Source organism: Zeus faber, assembly GCF_960531495.2.
Source record: "Zeus faber genome assembly, chromosome: 22".
NCBI lineage: Eukaryota > Metazoa > Chordata > Actinopteri > Zeiformes > Zeidae > Zeus > Zeus faber.
Window position 1 is genome coordinate 18,362,450 of NC_137209.1, and position 18,795 is coordinate 18,381,244.

Sequence of the window (18,795 nt, forward strand, 5' to 3'; positions counted from 1 at the left end):
ATCCTTTTGGGTTGTTAAAAGCCTGGTTGTGAGTGGGTGCCTTCATTATAAATATGGCTGCCGTGTTATTGTTATTGTTATTGTGCGCCGAAAGGGCGTTGCTTCTCTGGCTTGATCAGGAGTGAATCTGTCCTTTCTTTTTTTAAATCTGTCTGCGAGATTCCACACCGTCGTCCTACCTCCGCCTGACACACACACACACACACACACACACACACACACACATCCATACATACATATACACACACACACACACACACACACACACACACACACAGGATTTTGCTACATAGTGAGGACGTCTGCATGAGAGTGTACTGGTTGACACTCACACACACACACAATCAACATGCTCATACACACACACGCACATACACACACACACACACACACACACACAGACTTAAAACCAAAACTTGCCATTATACACACACACACAACTTGCACATACATACTCCGAAACACACATACAACATGCACATACACACGACCATGAGACACACACACACCAAAACTTGCCATTATACACACACCCACAACTTGCACATACACACAACGTGACCATGTGATCCACACACACACACGCACACACACACACACCAAAAGCCAACCCTTACACACTAACACACACACACACCCCAGCCAAGCCCATCCCACTTGCCACTACACACACACACACACACACACACACAGACACACACATGGACGTGCACATCCCTTCCCTGCCCTGGTATATAAGTGGAAGCAGAGGTTTCCCAAACAGCACCACCTCCGAAAAACCCCAGACTCTGCATCTTCCTTCTGCTGCAGCCGAGGTGAGAGCTCCCCGCCCTGCACGCTTCTACTTTGAATTCAAAATGTTTACGTCTTCTGACACTTCAAACGCGACAAAGAACGAAATCAGTGTATTTTGCTCCGTTATGTCACACCAGGCATGTGTTAAAAGCAGAAATGTGGAGGGTGGGATGACGTCGGCAGGAAGAATGTCCGTTTTAAAAGCTGCAAAATGCAAAAACGTTGACTTGAAGAAAGGCTTTCAATATTTTTTGATTATTTTTCCGAAAATGCATCTTTAAGCAGGAAGTTCTCTTTGTGCGGGGCAGGGGCGGGGGGCGCGCCCAAGGCCGTTCCAACAGCTGCCCCGCACATTTTCATTTCATCTCGTCGAGTTTCATGATTCAAGGTTGGGGATGTGCGGACGCCGCGGATTCAATTATCACTCAGATTTTGAGGTTATTCAAATAAGCGGCGCATTTAAATTCCAATTCAGCCGCAGCACAAAGGGGTCTCCTTGACTCGCTACTGAGCGGCGGGAAAGTTGTGGTGAATGTGGAAATGCAATCTGCGAAATGTTCTTTTGGTACGTATTGAGAGTGCGCGTGCCTCCTGCACAGGTGGAGACAGCTTTGACAGGTGGTTTCGCTCAGGCTGCATTGGCACCGCCGACCGAAATGACCCAAATCAGACGTGTGTAATAAACGTCGAAACAGGGGAAAAAATAAAATAACTCAAAAGAACATGGATAGGGTTTTTTTTCATTTTCCGTTCTTTGGGCCGCATTCATACGCGGAAATAAAGAGAAATCAAATCATCCACGCAGCGTAGATTTGGGTGGCTCAGCGGTCAACGCGCGCACGGGTGGCGCCGGTTCAAACCAAACTTTATCCGACGCCGCGTTGGAAAGTTACGGACGAGCTGTTTTCACTTGCACGTCGTGCCGCTTTCTGCTCCGTCCTAAAATTGTGATTCATACGTTGCGCAACGAGGGCTCGAGTTATCATTTCCCTCGCGCGCACGGCAGGCGGAGCACGGGCTGGGCTCGGAGGCTGAGGTATGCGGGGGTGGGTTGTTTTGTTTTTTTTCTTCTGCTTGGTGTTTACACCAGAATCGCATGTGGGTCGCACGTGGAAGGTCTGAAAACACGCGGCAAAAAAAAATCGAGAATAGTCAACATATGGGAAGTGGGCATCAAGGTGTGTGTGTGTGTGTGTTTGTGTGTGTGTGTGTGTGTGTGTAGACAGAGCGTCCACTGTGCTAAACTTATGACTCATTTTGGCCAAACTTGTCACATCACCCAACACCTCCAGCTGGGCCCCAGGCGGCTATTTTGTGCCTGGATTGAAACAAAACGCAAACTGTTTGTGCGTGTGTGTGTGTGTGTGTGTGTGTGTGTGTGTGTGTGTGTGTGTGTGTGTGTGTGTGTGTGTGTGTGTGTGTGTGTGTGTGTGTGTGTGTGTGTGTGTGTGTGTGTGTGTAATGGTTTAACATTACACACACACACACTGCCTTCTTACATCATGAAAAAAGTTTCCCCCCAGAGTTGGAAAATCCAGGCTCGGAAAGTGACATTCCACTCCACTTCAATTTATGATTGATGGATATTGTAAAGTAAAAGAATAAAAACTGAAAACTTTTGGAGGGGGGGGGGCACTTTTTATCGATTTTTTTTCCCCCTTCAAAGTGCATTGCTATTTTATTACCTCAATCATAAAACTACTCCAGTACTAAGAGTTGAAAAATTGCCAATATACAATTAACCAAAACAAATTACAAACAATAAAATGAACAATAAAGAAAGACTTTGACAGAATGAACCAAGAAAATATCAATTGACCATAATACTCTGTATTGTGTGTGTGTGTGTGTGTGTGTGTCTGCGCACGCGTGCGCAAACCCAGCTGGAGTAAAAACATGGAAACAGGACTTCGTTTTCACAGTATTTGTAGTCTCTGAAAGCAATGTCCTCGAAAGGTATTATTTAATGAATGAATCCTCCCTTTCGCTATTACTGCCCTTGACGTGTCACCCTGAACACGGAAAGACAAACGAGCGGTTTCCTTCTGTCCAGTCATGATTCAATGATGCAGAGACCGCGCTCCTCCCTGAGCCACCATGATTAATGAAGAGCGTGAAAACAACCGACCGCAGAACGGCCCCCCAATGTTTACGAGGACGATACGGACTTATCACACCCGGCCCGGTCTATTTGCTAACTCCTCACCGGACGTGAACAATTAAACAGGCACCGCTTCTGCTTCCTGTCAACAACACGCAGGAAAACACACGCTCCAACACTGGCGATAATAACAAGTATTTTTAAAACGCCCTGCAGTGTTTGTGTCGCCCACACACTCATACACACACACACACACACACACGCATCTGCAGTCACATGCACACACACACACACACACACACACACACACACACACACACACACACACACACACACACACACACACACACTCACACAAACATGCATCTGCAGGCACATGCACACACACACACATCTGCAGGCACATGCACACACACAGGCATCTGCAGGCACATGACTGCACACACGCACACACACGCACAAACACACACACACACACACTCTCTCTCACACACACACACACACAAGCATCTGCAGGCACATGCACGCATGCACACACACACACACACAGGCATCTGCAGTCACATGCACGCATGCACACACACACACACACACAGGCATCTGCAGTCACATGCACACGCACACATCTGCAGGCACATGTGCGCACACGCACACACACACTCTCACACACACACACACGCATCTGCAGGCACGTGCACACACACACACACACACACACGCATCTGCAGGCACATGCCTGCACACACACACACACACGCACAAACACACACACACACACACGCATCTGCAGGCACATGTGCGCACGCACACACACACACACAGGCATCTGCAGTCACATGCGCACACACACACACACACAGGCATCTGCAGTCATGCACACACACACACACACACACACACACACATCTGCAGGCACATGCAAACACACACACGCACACACACTCACACACACACACACACGCACACACACACACACAAATAGGCACAGCAGGCAGCATTCTCCTTAATCCTTAAAACCTGAAGCAGATGGTTCATCCGCGTCCAGCTGGAGTGACAGAGTGCGTTCGACTTCAAACATTAGAAAAGCTGGATCATAACAGTCAAAATCGAGAAGCCAGTCGACCTCTCAAGAATATTCATGTGATTCGATTTTTTACTGAGAACAACCATCACCCTCACCATTGTGAGTCATGTGGAAAAGTTAGATGTCATGATGGAAGCGGGAATGTAGCCCCCGTGGCTCCATCTGCACGAACGTAAAGATGACAGAATATTTGTTGTGATAGGGCTCCATTTCGGCTTCCGTAACCTCACAGGTTTGTCAATCGATGCACCGACATTACACTCAAATGTAAAACGGAACAGCCTCAGCCAGATGCACTTGCAATGTTCTGTTTCGTTTCGCATTTTCGCAGGAAACTGAGGCAACTCTAAGCCGGTTTTACAACCAGCATGTCGGACCAAGAAGCCACGGCTGCCACGCCCAGCACCCCTCCTGTCCCAGAGGGACCCCCGCCCAAGGTCTCCCACCGCGGCCGCACAGCAGACCCCGTCGCCAGCTCCAATGAGGAAGGAACAGAGATACCCGAGTTTGAGTACTTTGTGGCTCCCGGTCCGAGGGGGTATCCGCCTCTAACTGGTGTGTGTGTGTGTGTGTGTGTGTGTGTGTGTGTGTGTGTGTGTGTGTGTGTGTGTGTGTGTGTGTGTGTGTGTCCTTGAGTCAAAACTATGACAGTCAGAGAGTCATGAACATGTCTGAAAAAGATAACCGGAGAAAGGAAAGCGAGGGAGTTGATGTGTTTATAAAGCCAAGTCTTGAAAGTGATTAAGCCTTGTCTCCACAATAACCAAGTTGACAAGCCCTGGTCCCCACTATTGATAAGGCCTGGTCCCCACTATTGATAAGGCCTGGTCCCCACTATTGATAAGCCCTGGTCCCCACTATTTAGACTGTTGATAAGCCCTGGTCCCCACTGTTGATAAGCCCTGGACCCCACTATTGAGACTATTGATAAGCCCTGGTCCCCACGATTGATACTATTGATAAGCCCTGGTCCCCACTGTTGATACTATTGATAAGCCCTGGTCCCCACTGTTGATAAGCCCTGGACCCCACTATTGAGACTATTGATAAGCCCTGGTCCCCACGATTGATACTATTGATAAGCCCTGGTCCCCACTGTTGATACTATTGATAAGCCCTGGTCCCCACTGTTGATAAGCCCTGGACCCCACTATTGAGAATATTGATAAGCCCTGGTCCTATTGAGACTATTGATAAGCCCTGGTCCCCACTATTGAGACTGTTGATAAGCCCTGGTCCCCACTGTTGATAAGCCCTGGTCCCACTATCGAGACTGTTGATCAGCCCTGGTTCCCAAAATGACTCCCTGAAATAGAGACTTGAGCTTCCGGCGTTTTAGTGTCACTTTGCCCCCCGTTCCATTCACCAATAATAATCATGACATGCAGAAGTAGACACAGAAAAATAAATTTAGGAATTGAAAGACACACAGGATGTCTGCAGCACATTAAAGCACTGCCGACAGTTTTACCAGAAATGACTCCGACGCCCCTGACGTGCCAAAACCGCAATCCCGCCTCACTGAACCGGCACCCTGGTCCCAGTGGGACTCCAGCTCCAAGGAAAACCACTGCATGCATCCGTCGCTCATCCGCCCCACCTTCACTCCTTCTCATACCAGAGTTCCTGGACATCTGGGACGTGAACGTCCTCAAGGGGCAGAACGAGATCAACCGGCCCCAGCACCACACCGACATGTACAACACCAACTTCCTCGTGGTGCGCAGAGGGCAAGAGTTCCAGGTCAAGATCACCTTCAGCCGGCCCTACAATCCGCAGGAAGACAAGTTTGCCATCGAGTTTACCATCGGTGAGCCAAGGCTTATCTTGAAGGAAGGGTTGGCTGTTTTTCAACTCGGGCCTTGTCAATGTTGAACAGACTCCTGCCTAACTCTTGAGAAACTTACCACTCTGCTGCAGTAATATAACAGTAATATCACATTTTATTTAAAAGCACCTTTTGCAATTGTAACAGTACATCCCAAGTGTAATATTGGCTGTAGTAGGTTACCAGTAGGAAACAACGCAACTTCCTGTTCCTAGTCTCTTAGCTTCCATTTGAAAAGGCAGAAGCGCAATTGCATTAATAAATACAAAACATGACAAGATTGAGCACCATTCACAAAAAAAACGCTTGTTACCGTAGTTCTCAACGTGAGCAGGAGATAATTTTAAGGTCGGGTTCTCACCATATCGCTCAGATTTTTCCAAAATCTCAAAATATCTCAGAAATTGTGAGTTATCATCCGAAAAAACACATCCTCCCCTCCAGGCTCCCGCCCCCAGTACAGCAAGGGCACCTACATGCCCTCCTTCCCCACCAAGGAGCGCCAGAGCTCCTGGCTGGGCCGCGTCCTGGACAACTCGGACAACGTGGTCACCATGGGGGTCACCCCGGCGGCAGACTGCATCGTCGGGAAGTACCACATATACATCGCCATTGTGACGCCATACGGCATCCGCAGGACCAAGCCGGATGAGAGCCGAGACATCTATATCCTGTTCAATCCCTGGGCAAGAGGTCGGTGAACTCGGAGTTAACCCACAGAGACCCAAAGATGCCCGTGGATGGCCTGGTTCCATCTTAATCGTAGCCTTTCTTGTTTTTTTTTACCATGTCTCCCGGCGTTCTTTTCCCCTGCAGCTGATGCAGTGTTCCTGGATGACGAGGACGAGAAGGAGGAGTGTGTGCTCAACGAGACGGGCATCATCTACCACGGGGCGTACGACGACGTGGCAGAGCGCAGCTGGAACTATGGGCAGGTGAGTGACCTCTGTACGGTCCCACAGCTTGGTGGCCCCGCTGGGTGGCGGTGGTAACACAGGGCGGTGGTGGTCTCAATGGGTGACCATGGTCCCACTGGGTGGTGGTGGTCCCACTGGGTGGTGGTGGTCCCACTGGGTGGTAGTGGTCTCACTGGGTGGTGGTGGTCTCACTGGGTGGTGGTGGTCTCACTGGGTGATGGCATTCAACGTTATTGGTGAGGTGAGAGCTTGATAATGTAAGTCAAGATAAAAGGAAAACTGGGAAACCAAAGTCATTTAATCGCAGTCTAAATCTGCCTACATGACTCCATCACTGCATCATCTTAAAAGGATGAATCAATAAGTGGCTGGAGGACTTCAATAATCATTTTGTCACTTTTGCTTCCATTCCTTGTAATGCTTTCGGGCGCCCCCTAGTGGCAGCAGACCCAAGCTGCAGTCCCTTAAATTACATTTGGTTAATACAATTTCCCTAACATTGTGCGATACTGTGACTGTGCGGTTGAATTAATCCTGTGGAGGTTTCACTATTTTTTACAGTTTGACTACGGAGTCCTGGACGCCTGCCTGTACATCATGGACAAAGCTGAGATGCCGATCTCCAACAGAGGAGATCCCATCAGGGTGGCGAGGAAGGCTTCTGCCATAGTAAGGAGGAGGGCCTGTGCTTTCCGGCCCGGTGCGGTATTCAAACGGCCTCGTTGCAATACTCAATTCTGATTGGTCGATTGCGGCAATCAACAGATCAGTTATGACCGCTGTCTGTAAATAACGACCGTTGTCATGGGTGACCTCTTGACCTGGGTTTTACGTCACGGGTCCTTGCTGACACTAGTCAGTGGGGACATATTGTGACGCTGCATAGATACTACATGAAGATATGAGTGAGGATATGTCACATTATTATCAGCAAACGGGTTCGTCATATTCGGGCAAATTACAATGTTTCAGTGTTTCGTTGCTGTGGACTATTATTCTTAGCGGAAGCAAGTAGCCGTGTGATTATGGGGGGCAGCGTCCAGCCAGGGGGTCATTATCACAAAATAACCCTGACAGGGTGATCGGGGTCTTGAATGACTCTGAAAGGGGGTTATTTAGTGACCCGACTCCAGGTTTAATGAGTCGAGAAATTCGATAACTTAGAATCTCCCTCATCTCTTTATTTTCAAATTACCTAGATCAGATAATGTAGCGGGGGGGTTTGAATGAAACTCTAACCGAGAGACCCTTCCTCCGGTCTCCAGCTGAACTCCCGCGACGACAACGGCGTGCTGGTGGGGAACTGGAGCGGCGACTACACCTACGGCGTGGCCCCCACGTCCTGGACGGGCAGCTCCGAGATCCTGCTCAACTACTTCCACAGCAAGACGTCCGTCTCCTACGCCCAGTGCTGGGTGTACGCCGCCGTCTTCAACAGCTGTGAGGACCGATGGGACCTCTACTCTGTTCCAGTCTCTGCTATTCCACTTTATTCTGTTCCGGTTCTATTCCATTGTTTTGTAATCCACTTTATTCTGTTCCATTCCAGTCTATTTTATTATATTACAGTCTATATTCCTATTCCATTCAATTCCTATTCTATTCCAGTATATTCTATTCTCGTTAAATTCTACTAGGCTATTCTATTGTATTACAGTTCTATTATATTACAGTGTACTGTATTATATTCCTATTAAATTCCTAATCTATTTGTCTATTCCATTCCAATTATATTCTATTAGTCTATTCTATTACAGTTCTATTATTATTATTATATTACAGAGTACTGTATTGTATTCCTATTAAATTCCTATTCTGTTTGTCTATTGCATTCCAATTATATTCTATTAGTCTATTCTATTACAGTTCTATTATTATTATTATATTACAGAGTACTGTATTGTATTCCTATTAAATTCCTATTCTGTTTGTCTATTGCATTCCAATTATATTCTATTAGTCTATTCTATTACAGTTCTATTATTATATTACAGTGTACTGTATTGCATTCCTATTTAATTCCTGTTCTGTTTGTCTATTCTATTCCAGTTATATTCTATTCCACATGATAATATTCCAGTCTACTCAATTCTATTACAGTTCTATTCTATTCCAGTCTATATTCCTATTCAATTCCTATTATATTCCAGTCTGTTCTGCTTCAGTCACATTTTATTCCACGTGATTCTATTACATTTAATCGTATTCCAGTCTCCTCTATTCCATTCTGTTCTACCCCAGTCTAGTCCACTATGTTCTATCAGATTTCAGTTCTATTCTGTTCTATTTCAACACATATTCTATTTCAGTCCTGCGCTGTCTGGGCATCCCATCTCGCGTGGTCACCAACTACTTCTCTGCCCACGACAACGACGGCAACCTGAAGATGGACATCATCCTGGACGAGAAAGGGAGGATCGACCGAGGCAGGACCAGGGACTCCATCTGGTGATCGCATCCTTAACCGATAATATCCATAACTATATAAACTTCAGTAAGACGCTTCCGTCGTTCCTCATGGGGACCGTTCTGTGGATGGATCAATTATCGGATATTTTGTATTTTGATTACCGTTGTTGCTGCGTAGATGCATCAATCTAAGGAATTCTATGTCACAATTCAAATATATATTAGAAAATCAAGACAAATAAAAATTGGATAAGATGAATAAATACAACCATCCACTGAGATTAAAAAACAAACAAACAAAAAAAAACATTAATATAAATAAGTCACAAGTTGTGTGTTGTGTAAAATATTTGAACAAATGTAGCACCATTTGTATGCGATATATTTATATGTGATGTGTATATTTTCATATATACAACTCTTTTGGGCGTCTCAGGAACTACCACTGCTGGAACGAGTGTTACATGACCAGGCCGGACCTCCCCGCAGGGTTCGGGGGCTGGCAGGTTGTGGACGCCACGCCCCAAGAGACCAGCGACGGTAACATGAGCGCATTCATCTTTTTGTTCGTCAAAGTGCGCCAGTGCATCCTGTCGCAACATGTCGGACGGCGTATTGGGAATGAATGCGCTCATAGTTTTTATTTCATTATTCTCTATTCTAGTCTATTGCACTTTGTTCTATTCAATTCCTCACTAGTGAATTCCAGTCGACTCGATTCCTTTTATATTCTACTCCACTCCATCCTATTTGATTGCGGTCTATTCCATCAGGCTGTTCTATTCCCTCCCTTATATTATCCTGTATTTCCCCTGCATATCTATTCTATTATATTCCAGTATATTCAGTTGTAGTCAGTGCTGTTCCATTCTATTCCATTCCTGCTCTATTCTATTCCAGCTGTCTAACATATTCTGAAAGGATTGAATTGAACCTTGCTGGGCAAGGTTCGTCTCCTGTGAACAACTGTAAAGTCGAAATGCATCTTGTTGAACGTGCCCGAATTGACTGGAAAATCAATATTTAATTCTCTCTCGGTCGATGGCGCAGGGATGTACAGGTGTGGTCCCGCCTCGGTGCAAGCCATCAAACACGGCAAAATCTGCTTTCCATTCGACGGACCCTTTGTGTTTGCAGAGGTAAACGCTGCTTTTTATATTTTCTCTGTATATCATCACAAAACAGTCATTGCTATCACTCATTCCCAATTAATTCACAGATGTCTTTCTTAAATGTTTATTGCCTGTTTTAAACCATCGTTATACACAGTACATACAGAACAAAAAGGATGGAATTAAAATTATGCGATAGAGTAAAAATATATTCAAAATAAAATGAGAACGTTTTGGTTCTCATTCATGGTTATATAAAAATGTACTTGGCCCAATAAACGGATTTTTAACTAAAATCTATTTGTATTCGCTTTTTTCCAACCCTCTTCCTATACTGTATATTTCCGCCATCATGTTTTTGTTTTGCACAGGTGAACAGCGACGTGGTGTTCTACTCCCGGCAGAGGGATGGAACTCTGGAGCCGGTCAGAGTGAACAACGCCCACGTGGGACGCATGGTTCTGACCAAGGCTCCGGGCGCCGACACGAGCCGCAACATCACCGACCAGTACAAGTTTCCTGAAGGTCGGCGTTTGAGTCTTTTGGAAGACTTTTGAAGGTTATTTGGCAGTCTTATAGTCTTATTAAGATGATGAGACTTGATGAGATTGTGATTGAAGATTATCCCAATCTTAAAGTTGTTAAAAACTCTTCTGGAAGTCTACTAAAAGCCTTCTTTTGAAAGTCACTTTGAAGACATTTTAGTCTCAAAGTGTCTCAGAGTCTGTGTTTTGAAGGTTTTTTCAAGGTCCTTTGAAGGGCTCCTGAAAGTCTTCTGAAGGTCTTTGGAATGTCTTTGGAATGTCTTTTGAAGGTCCTTTGAAGGTCTTTTGAAGGTCCTTTGAATGTCTTTCGAAGATCCTTTGAAGGTCTTTTGGAGGTCCTTTGAAGGTCTACTGAAGGTCTTTTGAAGGTCCTTTGAAGGTCTTTTGAAGGTCCTTTGAAGATCTTTTGAAGGTATTTGGAGGTCCTTTGAAAGTCTTTTGAATGTCCTTTGGAGATCTTTTGAAGATCCTTTGAAGGTCTTTTGGAGGTCCTTTGGAGGTCAACTGAAGGTCTTTTGAATGTCTTTCGAAGATCCTTTGAAGGTCCTTTGAAAGTCTTTTGAATGTCCTCTGGAGGTCTTTTGGAGATCTTTTGAATGTCCCTTGAAGGTCTACTGAAGGTCCCTTGAAGGTCTACTGAAGGTCTTTTGAAGCTCCTTTGAAGGCCTTTTGAAGATCCTTCGTAGGTCCTTTGAAGATCTTTTGAAGGTCATTTGAAGGTCTTTAAAGGTCTTTTGAAGGTATTTTGAGGTCCTTTGAAGGTATTTGGAGGTCTGTGGAAGGTCCATTGAAGGTCTTTGAAGGTCTTTTGAGAATCTTTGGAAGTCTTAGTGTTATTAAGATGATGAGACTTTATGAAGATTATGACAATTTTAAAGTTTACAACTCTTCTGGAAGTCTACTAAAAGCTTTCTGTCTTGAAAGTCTCTGAAGACATTTTTTTGAGTCTCGAAGTCTGTGTTTTGAAGGTCTTTCGGGTCCTTTGAAGGTCTTTGGAGGTCTTTAAGGTTTTCTGAAGGTCTTTTGAAAGGCTGTTTTTTGGAAGTCTTTTTCTTCTGTAAGTCTCTTGAATGTCTTGAAAATTTGTTCCAATATCTTGAGAAAATCATAATGGAATCTCGAATAATAATAATATTAATAATAATAATAATAATAATAATATTAATAATAGCTTTATTTATACAGCACCTTTAAAAACACAGTTTACAAAGTGCTTTGACATATTAAATCAAAGAGTGCTGAGATCATGTTAAAAGGCAAAGGAACATTCATAAACAGGAATTAAATTAATTGATTACATTTAAGAAGTGATAAAGATAATAAAAATAAAAACAACATAATAAATAGAAATAAATGGAAATAAAATAGAAAAATAAACAAGTAAAATGAATAAAGAAAGATTACATAAAAGAAGAAGCTTCTATGTGACGACATCACGTAAAAGCAGATCTTTAAAATGGGTTTTGAGAAGTGTTTTAAAAGAAGTCACTCTTTCTGCCAGCTGTATCTCTCAGGCAGGTCATTCTAAAGTCTCGGGGCCCTGACAGAAATAGACCGGTCACCTTTAGTTTTAAGCCTAGACTTTATAACAGCCAGAAGGGCCCCGCCTGATGATCTGAGGCTCCGCACTGGCTCATATGGGGTCAACATATCTGTTATGTAGCTTGGAGTCAGACCCAGACGTGCTTTTAAAGTGATCAGCAAAATCTTAAAATGTATTCTAAACCGAAAAGGGAGCCACTGGAGGGAAGCCAGGATTGGAGAGTGAACAATATGATTTCTGATTTGGAATTATTAAGCTGAACAAATACTCAATAATATCAACTGTTGGACAGCAATCTACAACAGCAGCTAAGCTGTTTGGGTAACCGGGTCTCAGAGGAAGGTGTATCCGTGTGTCATGTATGTAGCAATGAAAAGAGATAATTTTTTTGGGGGATCATTTGGCCAAGAGGCAACACATCGATTAGAAATAAAATTGGACCTATACTAGAACCCTGCGGTACGCCACAGGGTAGACAGGAATAAAACCAGGCAGGCACAGTGTCCTTGATGCCAACCCAGGTGTCAAGACGGTCAATTAAAACGGCGAGATCTAGTGTGTCAAAGGCTGCACTTAGCTTATAAAATAAATAAGATTGCACTCCCCCCCCCCCCCCCCCCAGCAGCTAAAAGGATATCATTAGTTACTTTGAGGAGGGCAGCTTATGTACTATGAAACCTTTGAAAGATGTTGTCATGACACATAAAAGCCAAGAGCTGGCTTAATACCACCTTCTCTAAATCCTTTGCTAGAAATGGAAGTTTAGAAATGGGCCTAAAATTGTTAAGAACAGAGGGTTCAAGGTTAGGTTTCTTAAAAGGAGCAGTATTCCTCTGAAGGGAGAATTAGGGGTATGCCGTCCGGGTAGGCTGTCTCTTGAAAAGTCTTGGTGTGTGTCCCCCTTACAGGCAGTACGGAGGAGCGCACCGTCCTGCAGAAGGCAGAGGAGTACGGCTGCCAGCGGGAGAAGTCGGAGCTCCCCGAGGCCGACGTGAAGCTGCTGATGCCCCAGCTGGATGTGAGAGTGGGGGATGACTTTGAGCTGAGCGTGGACTTCCAGAACCGCGCCGGGCAGGCGCGCACTGTGGAGGCCTACGTCAGTGGCAGCGTGGTCTACTACACCGGGGTCATCAGCGCCGATTTCCTGTTCAAGACCCCCACGGTGAAAATGGAACCTAACGCAAGTGGGTGCTTTGTTTACACCGTTTGTTTTTCACTGTTTCGTTTTAATTTACTTATGATGTCAAAGACACCCAACTTTGAGCAGAAATAAATAGAAAACAAATCTTTTGGGAACATCAATGGTTTATTCATTAATCCAGTGGCATTGACACAGAATTTGTTTAATTTAACTCCATTTCCTTGAGGGACTATCAACAAATTCCAGCCCATTGTCAAGTCAGAATCTGTTTATTGGGCCATGTACAACTTTCATGTACAAAGAATTTGTCAACCCTTGTTGGTGAAATGTTGACAGTAGCATAGAAAAAGAATGCTTGACCTAAAAAACACTATACTACTAACTAAATCTGAAAAAAACTGAAACTCTTGCCACCGCCCCTCAAAAACAAAAATGAGTTTTGTGTGTCTGCGTACCAGGTGTGAAGGAGGTGGTGCAGGTCCACGCTAAGAGCTACATGCGGCATCTGGTGGAGCAGGCCAACCTGCACTTCATCGTGACGGGGAAGGTGAAGGAGACCGGCCAGATCGTCACCGGCATGAAGGTCGTCGTGCTGCACACCCCCAAACTCTCTGTCAAGGTCGGTACATTTTCAATTTCAATGATTCCTGAAAAATTCAGAGAGTTCAGGGGCGGAGACCCAGTCAGACAGCTCATCTCTCAACTGTGCAGGGCTGAGTCCAATGGAGCCCCGTTGGTTCCTGGTGCGTTTCCATTAGTTTCACTGGCGTCGCTGTAGCAACAAGTCGCTACTGTCAGCTGTTCATTCACTACTTCGCCAAAAACTTGGAGATTGGGGGCTTGGGTTAGGATTTAGTGGAGTTATTTGCAGCATGTTTGTGTTCTGTTAGGTACATTACAGCAGAGCAATAAAGACCTGATTTTGTCTTTGTCACTTCACCATTTTGATAGGTCAGTTTATGAAATCATGTGATGATGTGTGATGAGTCTCGTCTGAAAAGTTACGAACTGTTTGAACTTTTGGAAAAATCACACTCCATAAACCATTACTTCACAATGTTTCACTGACTGTTTCGTCGCTCAGGATAGTGCTGAAGGTTGCCCCGTTTGAGAAATCTGAGCCGGTCCCGGGCAAACCCACTTGATTCGGTGTTCGAAACATTTTAGGCCACCAGTGGGCAATGCATATGTACACTTCATATCTATGTGTCCATATTCTGTATTTACATTACATTTTTCATAGCTGAGTTAACGTACATATATTGAACAGTGACCACTGAAAACATCCAGACACTATACCTGCAATATAAAAAGACTGACACAAATTATACAATTGTCAAATTTTTCGAGTCTGTAATTGCAATGATGCCAATTGTGCCTTTTATATGGTGAGAATGAGCAATATTGCAAATAAATGATTAAACAATTTAGCTGTGTGTGTGTGTGTGTGTGTGTGTGTGTGTGTGTGTGTGTGTGTGTGTGTGTGTGTGTGTGTGTGTGTGTGTGTGTGTGTGTGTGTGTGTGTGTGTGTGTGTCGGCGAGGCCCGAGTTGAAAAGTATTGAACCGATCCTATCCTCCGAACTGTTTTGACAGAATATCAATATTCTCCAACTCATGTTTACTCTTATTTTATTCATTTTTAGTCTTAAAAGCAAATCACATTTGTTCCCCACAGTTGAATGTAACTCGCTTTTGTGTTTGTGCACCGCAGGTTTCGGATCTGAACAAAGTGAACGAGGAGATGATGGGAACCGTGGAATTCACCAACCCCTTCAGCTTCAACCTGGAATCCGTCTTCATCCGCATGGAGGGAGCCGGGGTCATGACGCCCAAATCCAAGCATTACAGGTGAGCAGAGAACGCTCCAGAGACGTACGGGCTCCATGTTTTTCTTTCTACCGAACCAACAGGAAGAAAGCTGGTTGCGGAAATGGCCGCCGCCTTGAAAATGTTTCAAATTCCACCGAAAACACGGAGCCAATGGAAACTAGCTCTTGTGTTGCAAGATCAAAATTGCAAAGCTGTACTTATTCATAGAATTCATCCGTTCTAGCCAGAACACAATGGCTGGAACAGCCACACGACTATTAGTCGTGATGAAAGATTTTTTCCTGACACTTAGTTTGTTTGGTCCAGTCGGCGTAACGCACGATGAGCGAGGGAGGAACAGTCATTCAATATGAATTATGCCATAAGCCTAGACCTCTTTTTTTAAATTTAATTTTATTTTTTTACCTTTGATTTAAATTTAGAATTTTCCTTAGACTTAAAATGTCGTCCTCTGTAATTTCGCATTAATTGAGCGAGTCAAAGGTTCACTGGCTCGCCAACTGTGACTCCCGATGCCTGAGCGATTTAAAAGTTGAGTTTGATACAAACGACTCGTTCTCAAGTCTGGCATCGCTAACTAGAAGTAGTCCTTAATAATTTCACAGTTCTATGCGTTTGTGACGGCCTGGAGTAGGTGGGGTTAGTCTTGAATTGAACCATGAGCTCAGGACACTCCCCGGTTTGTTCCTCAGCGTGATCATGGCGGGGTCCACCGTCAGCTGGACGGAGAGCTTCACGCCTCGCCGGGCGGGCCCCACCCGGCTGATCGCCACGCTGGACTGCCCCGCCCTCAGGCAGGTGCATGGCCAGGCGTCGATCACCGTACGACCCTGAAGACCCCGGAGGAAACTGGACCACGAGGCCGATCGCACACGCCACAACTTTCTGGGTTAATACTGAGCGGGCGACGTTCACGAGCAACAGGATCGGAAGAAGCCTCTACACCAGGGGTCTCAAACTACAGGCCCGGGGGCCACATCTGGCCCGCGTGATAATTTAATGTGGCCCGCTATATGGTGATAATATATTGATAAATCTGGCACGTAAATGTTTTTTTCAAATCAAAATGCTTCATCCACACAAATGTACTTTAATGTTTTCAAAATACAAAACAGAATTAAACAGATCATAAGAGAGAAGCGAGAAAACAAGCTAGAAGAAGACAAACTGGCCGGTGGTCCCCGGGTCATTTGAGTGAGAGACCGCCACTTTACACTGTATCCACGGGGTTTTGCAGCCATCTGCAGGTGGGGGATCCACCAGCAGGTGGCGCCAAAACCACACTCCGCTAGCACCCCGACAGACGACAACGACAACCTGGAAGTCTCGTTCAATTCTATGCGGAGTCGGAAAATCAGCAAAAGAAAAGCTCTGAGGTTTCCCAACCTGGCCGAGGGAATCCGGATTTGTTTCCATTTTTATTTTTATTTTTTAACTCTAATTTTGGATCCACTGTGATCCACCGTCAAGAAATCTCTTTTTTGTTGTGTATCACATTGGGTCACAACATTGGGTGTGTAACACTATGGGGCGGTTCCACAGGCAGGGTTTCATCGAAATCAGGACAAATATTATCCTACTTAAATTAATCCAGAAATTAAAGATGCCTTTCTGAGACGTTAATGTTTAATTTAAGATTAATTAGTTGTAGACTAGGAAGTCCCAGACTGTGGTGATGGAGGACTAGTCAGCTCCTTCTGTCTCGGTCTTGGTCCAGATCGTCCGTTTCCTCCGTTGTCAAGGTTGACCTGGGGGTCACGCCCGCTAATCCAAAGATTTCATTTAAACCTTTACTTGGACCTAGATCGGCTCTCATCTTCCTGATGGAAATCACTTTTTTTTAAAAACCAAGACTAGGGCAAGTCTGAGGCCATTTTAAAACCATGACTGAGAAAGGCCATCTCAGTTAGACCAGATTAAAAGTGTAATTTAGTCTAAGATTCGGTCGAATCTGTGTCCGCCAAAGTCCTATATAAAGGACGTTTTTAAACCCTCATTCACCGAAAATGATAAATTTCCAGCGGCGCGAACAACCCGCTGTGTTCTGGATAAAGGCCACGTTCTCCCCTTTTATTCAACGTATTTTGTGATTTGTGACGCGTGCACTACCGACGACGGGTCTGAAAAGTCAGATTCAGTGTAAAGCTTTCTCATCCGTCTTTCCCCAGAGTCTGCACCGTCGCCCCTCAAAATTGCCCCAAAATGTTCGTCCGGCGTTTGATGGGCTCCTCAGAGGTTTTACAGTACACGGCGTCCTTTCGGAAATGTAGCAGAGCTTCTTAAAACTGCTTGCTCGACTATATCTGAGCAGAATATCCCTAGCCTTAGTGAGGACAGATCTTGAGAATTTCTGCTGAATTTTCTGCTTTTGTCGTTTGAGTAATGAGCGGACTAAAATGTGTCACTTTCCATCAGATTTACTTTGCTATTTGAAATATCATGACATTAAAACATATATACACCTGCAACAATTTAAATGATGCCCATGCCGTACTTTGTCTTTTTAGAATCATGTGGTCATTATAGAATTTGAATATTGACTCTTATTGAAGACCCTGTAACTGTAATAAGATATGAATGCATCTATACGCTTCTTTTTAAATATTTACTCCGTTTCCTTTGTGTTGCATCCAACTTTGAGTTGATGTTGTGTTTTTTCCCTTTGTCCCTCATGCTGTTCTACACATATAGCAAAATGGCATAAACCAAAATAAAATAGAAAGCACACGCATCTTATTATGTTGCATATACCTGTGTATGTGTATAATTTCACTGCTGGATTCAAGGTTTGGTGTTTAAAGGCTTAGGAACCCCAATATGAGGAATCCATCATATAAACCTCAGAAAAAAAGCCATTTATATTGAATAATACCTAATAATAAATAATCCATGATTAGATTTACAACTAAAATCAATAGTTTAAAACCAAAAATCTGACAAGCATGTCGAATGGCCCTTTGAACAAAAATAAATTAAATGAGCAATAAACAAACAAAATAGAAACACTACAATCTTGTCAAATTAAAGAGGCCTTTTCCCCTATAGGTCCGCCCACTGATGTCTCGGCCAATCAAAGTATGCTCGCTCACTTTCTAAAATTTTAAATTGTCAGGCCTTTTAACAATGTGCAATTTTGCGAGTAAACACAGGACCAAGTGGGAAAATACTTAATGTTAAGATGTTAAAGTTAAGTGTGTGTGTGTGTGTTGGGGTGGTGTGGTTTAAGCAGCCACACCTGTCCTGGGTCTTGGTAATTGTGCCCGGGATCAGGGTGGCTGTACTCCTGTGGCTCATTAGAGTAATCAACGAGCAACAGGTAAACCCCCCAAACAGAATGTTCTTGAAGAGCCTTTCAAACCAAGTCTTCTTCAAAGCTATTTAAAATAAATAATGGAATCTCTTGTGTTGCAAGAACAAAATTGCCAGGCTGCACTAATTCATCGAAATCATCAGTTCCAGACAGAACAGCAGCTGTGTGATCATCGGAAC

At 44.4% G+C, this 18,795-nt stretch overlaps 1 protein-coding gene across 1 annotated transcript; it reads left to right on the plus strand.

Annotated features, from left to right (window-relative positions):
- Positions 1-769: 769 nt before the first annotated feature.
- Positions 770-18,054, plus strand: f13a1b (coagulation factor XIII, A1 polypeptide b). The gene is made up of 15 exons (XM_080023097.1): positions 770-815; positions 4,312-4,535; positions 5,602-5,790; positions 6,253-6,501; positions 6,625-6,743; positions 7,287-7,394; positions 7,991-8,165; positions 9,035-9,173; positions 9,571-9,674; positions 10,185-10,273; positions 10,618-10,771; positions 13,243-13,518; positions 13,934-14,094; positions 15,188-15,324; positions 15,999-18,054. Exons 2-15 carry the CDS (start codon positions 4,349-4,351, stop codon positions 16,138-16,140), a joined length of 2,229 nt encoding a protein of 742 aa, XP_079879223.1. The 5' UTR covers positions 770-815; positions 4,312-4,348; the 3' UTR covers positions 16,141-18,054.
- The last annotated feature ends 741 nt before the right edge of the window (positions 18,055-18,795 follow it).

What these genes read in the sequence shown, in the direction of transcription:
- f13a1b (XM_080023097.1), top strand. Translation starts at nt 4,349, where the DNA reads ATGTCGGACCAAGAAGCCACGGCTGCCACGCCCAGCACCCCTCCTGTC. An exon ending in GCAGCTGGAACTATGGGCAG is followed by an intron (nt 6,744 to 7,286) that starts GTGAGTGACCTC and finishes TATTTTTTACAG; the next exon opens with TTTGACTACGGAGTCCTGGA. An exon ending in CCAGTACAAGTTTCCTGAAG is followed by an intron (nt 10,772 to 13,242) that starts GTCGGCGTTTGA and finishes TCCCCCTTACAG; the next exon opens with GCAGTACGGAGGAGCGCACC.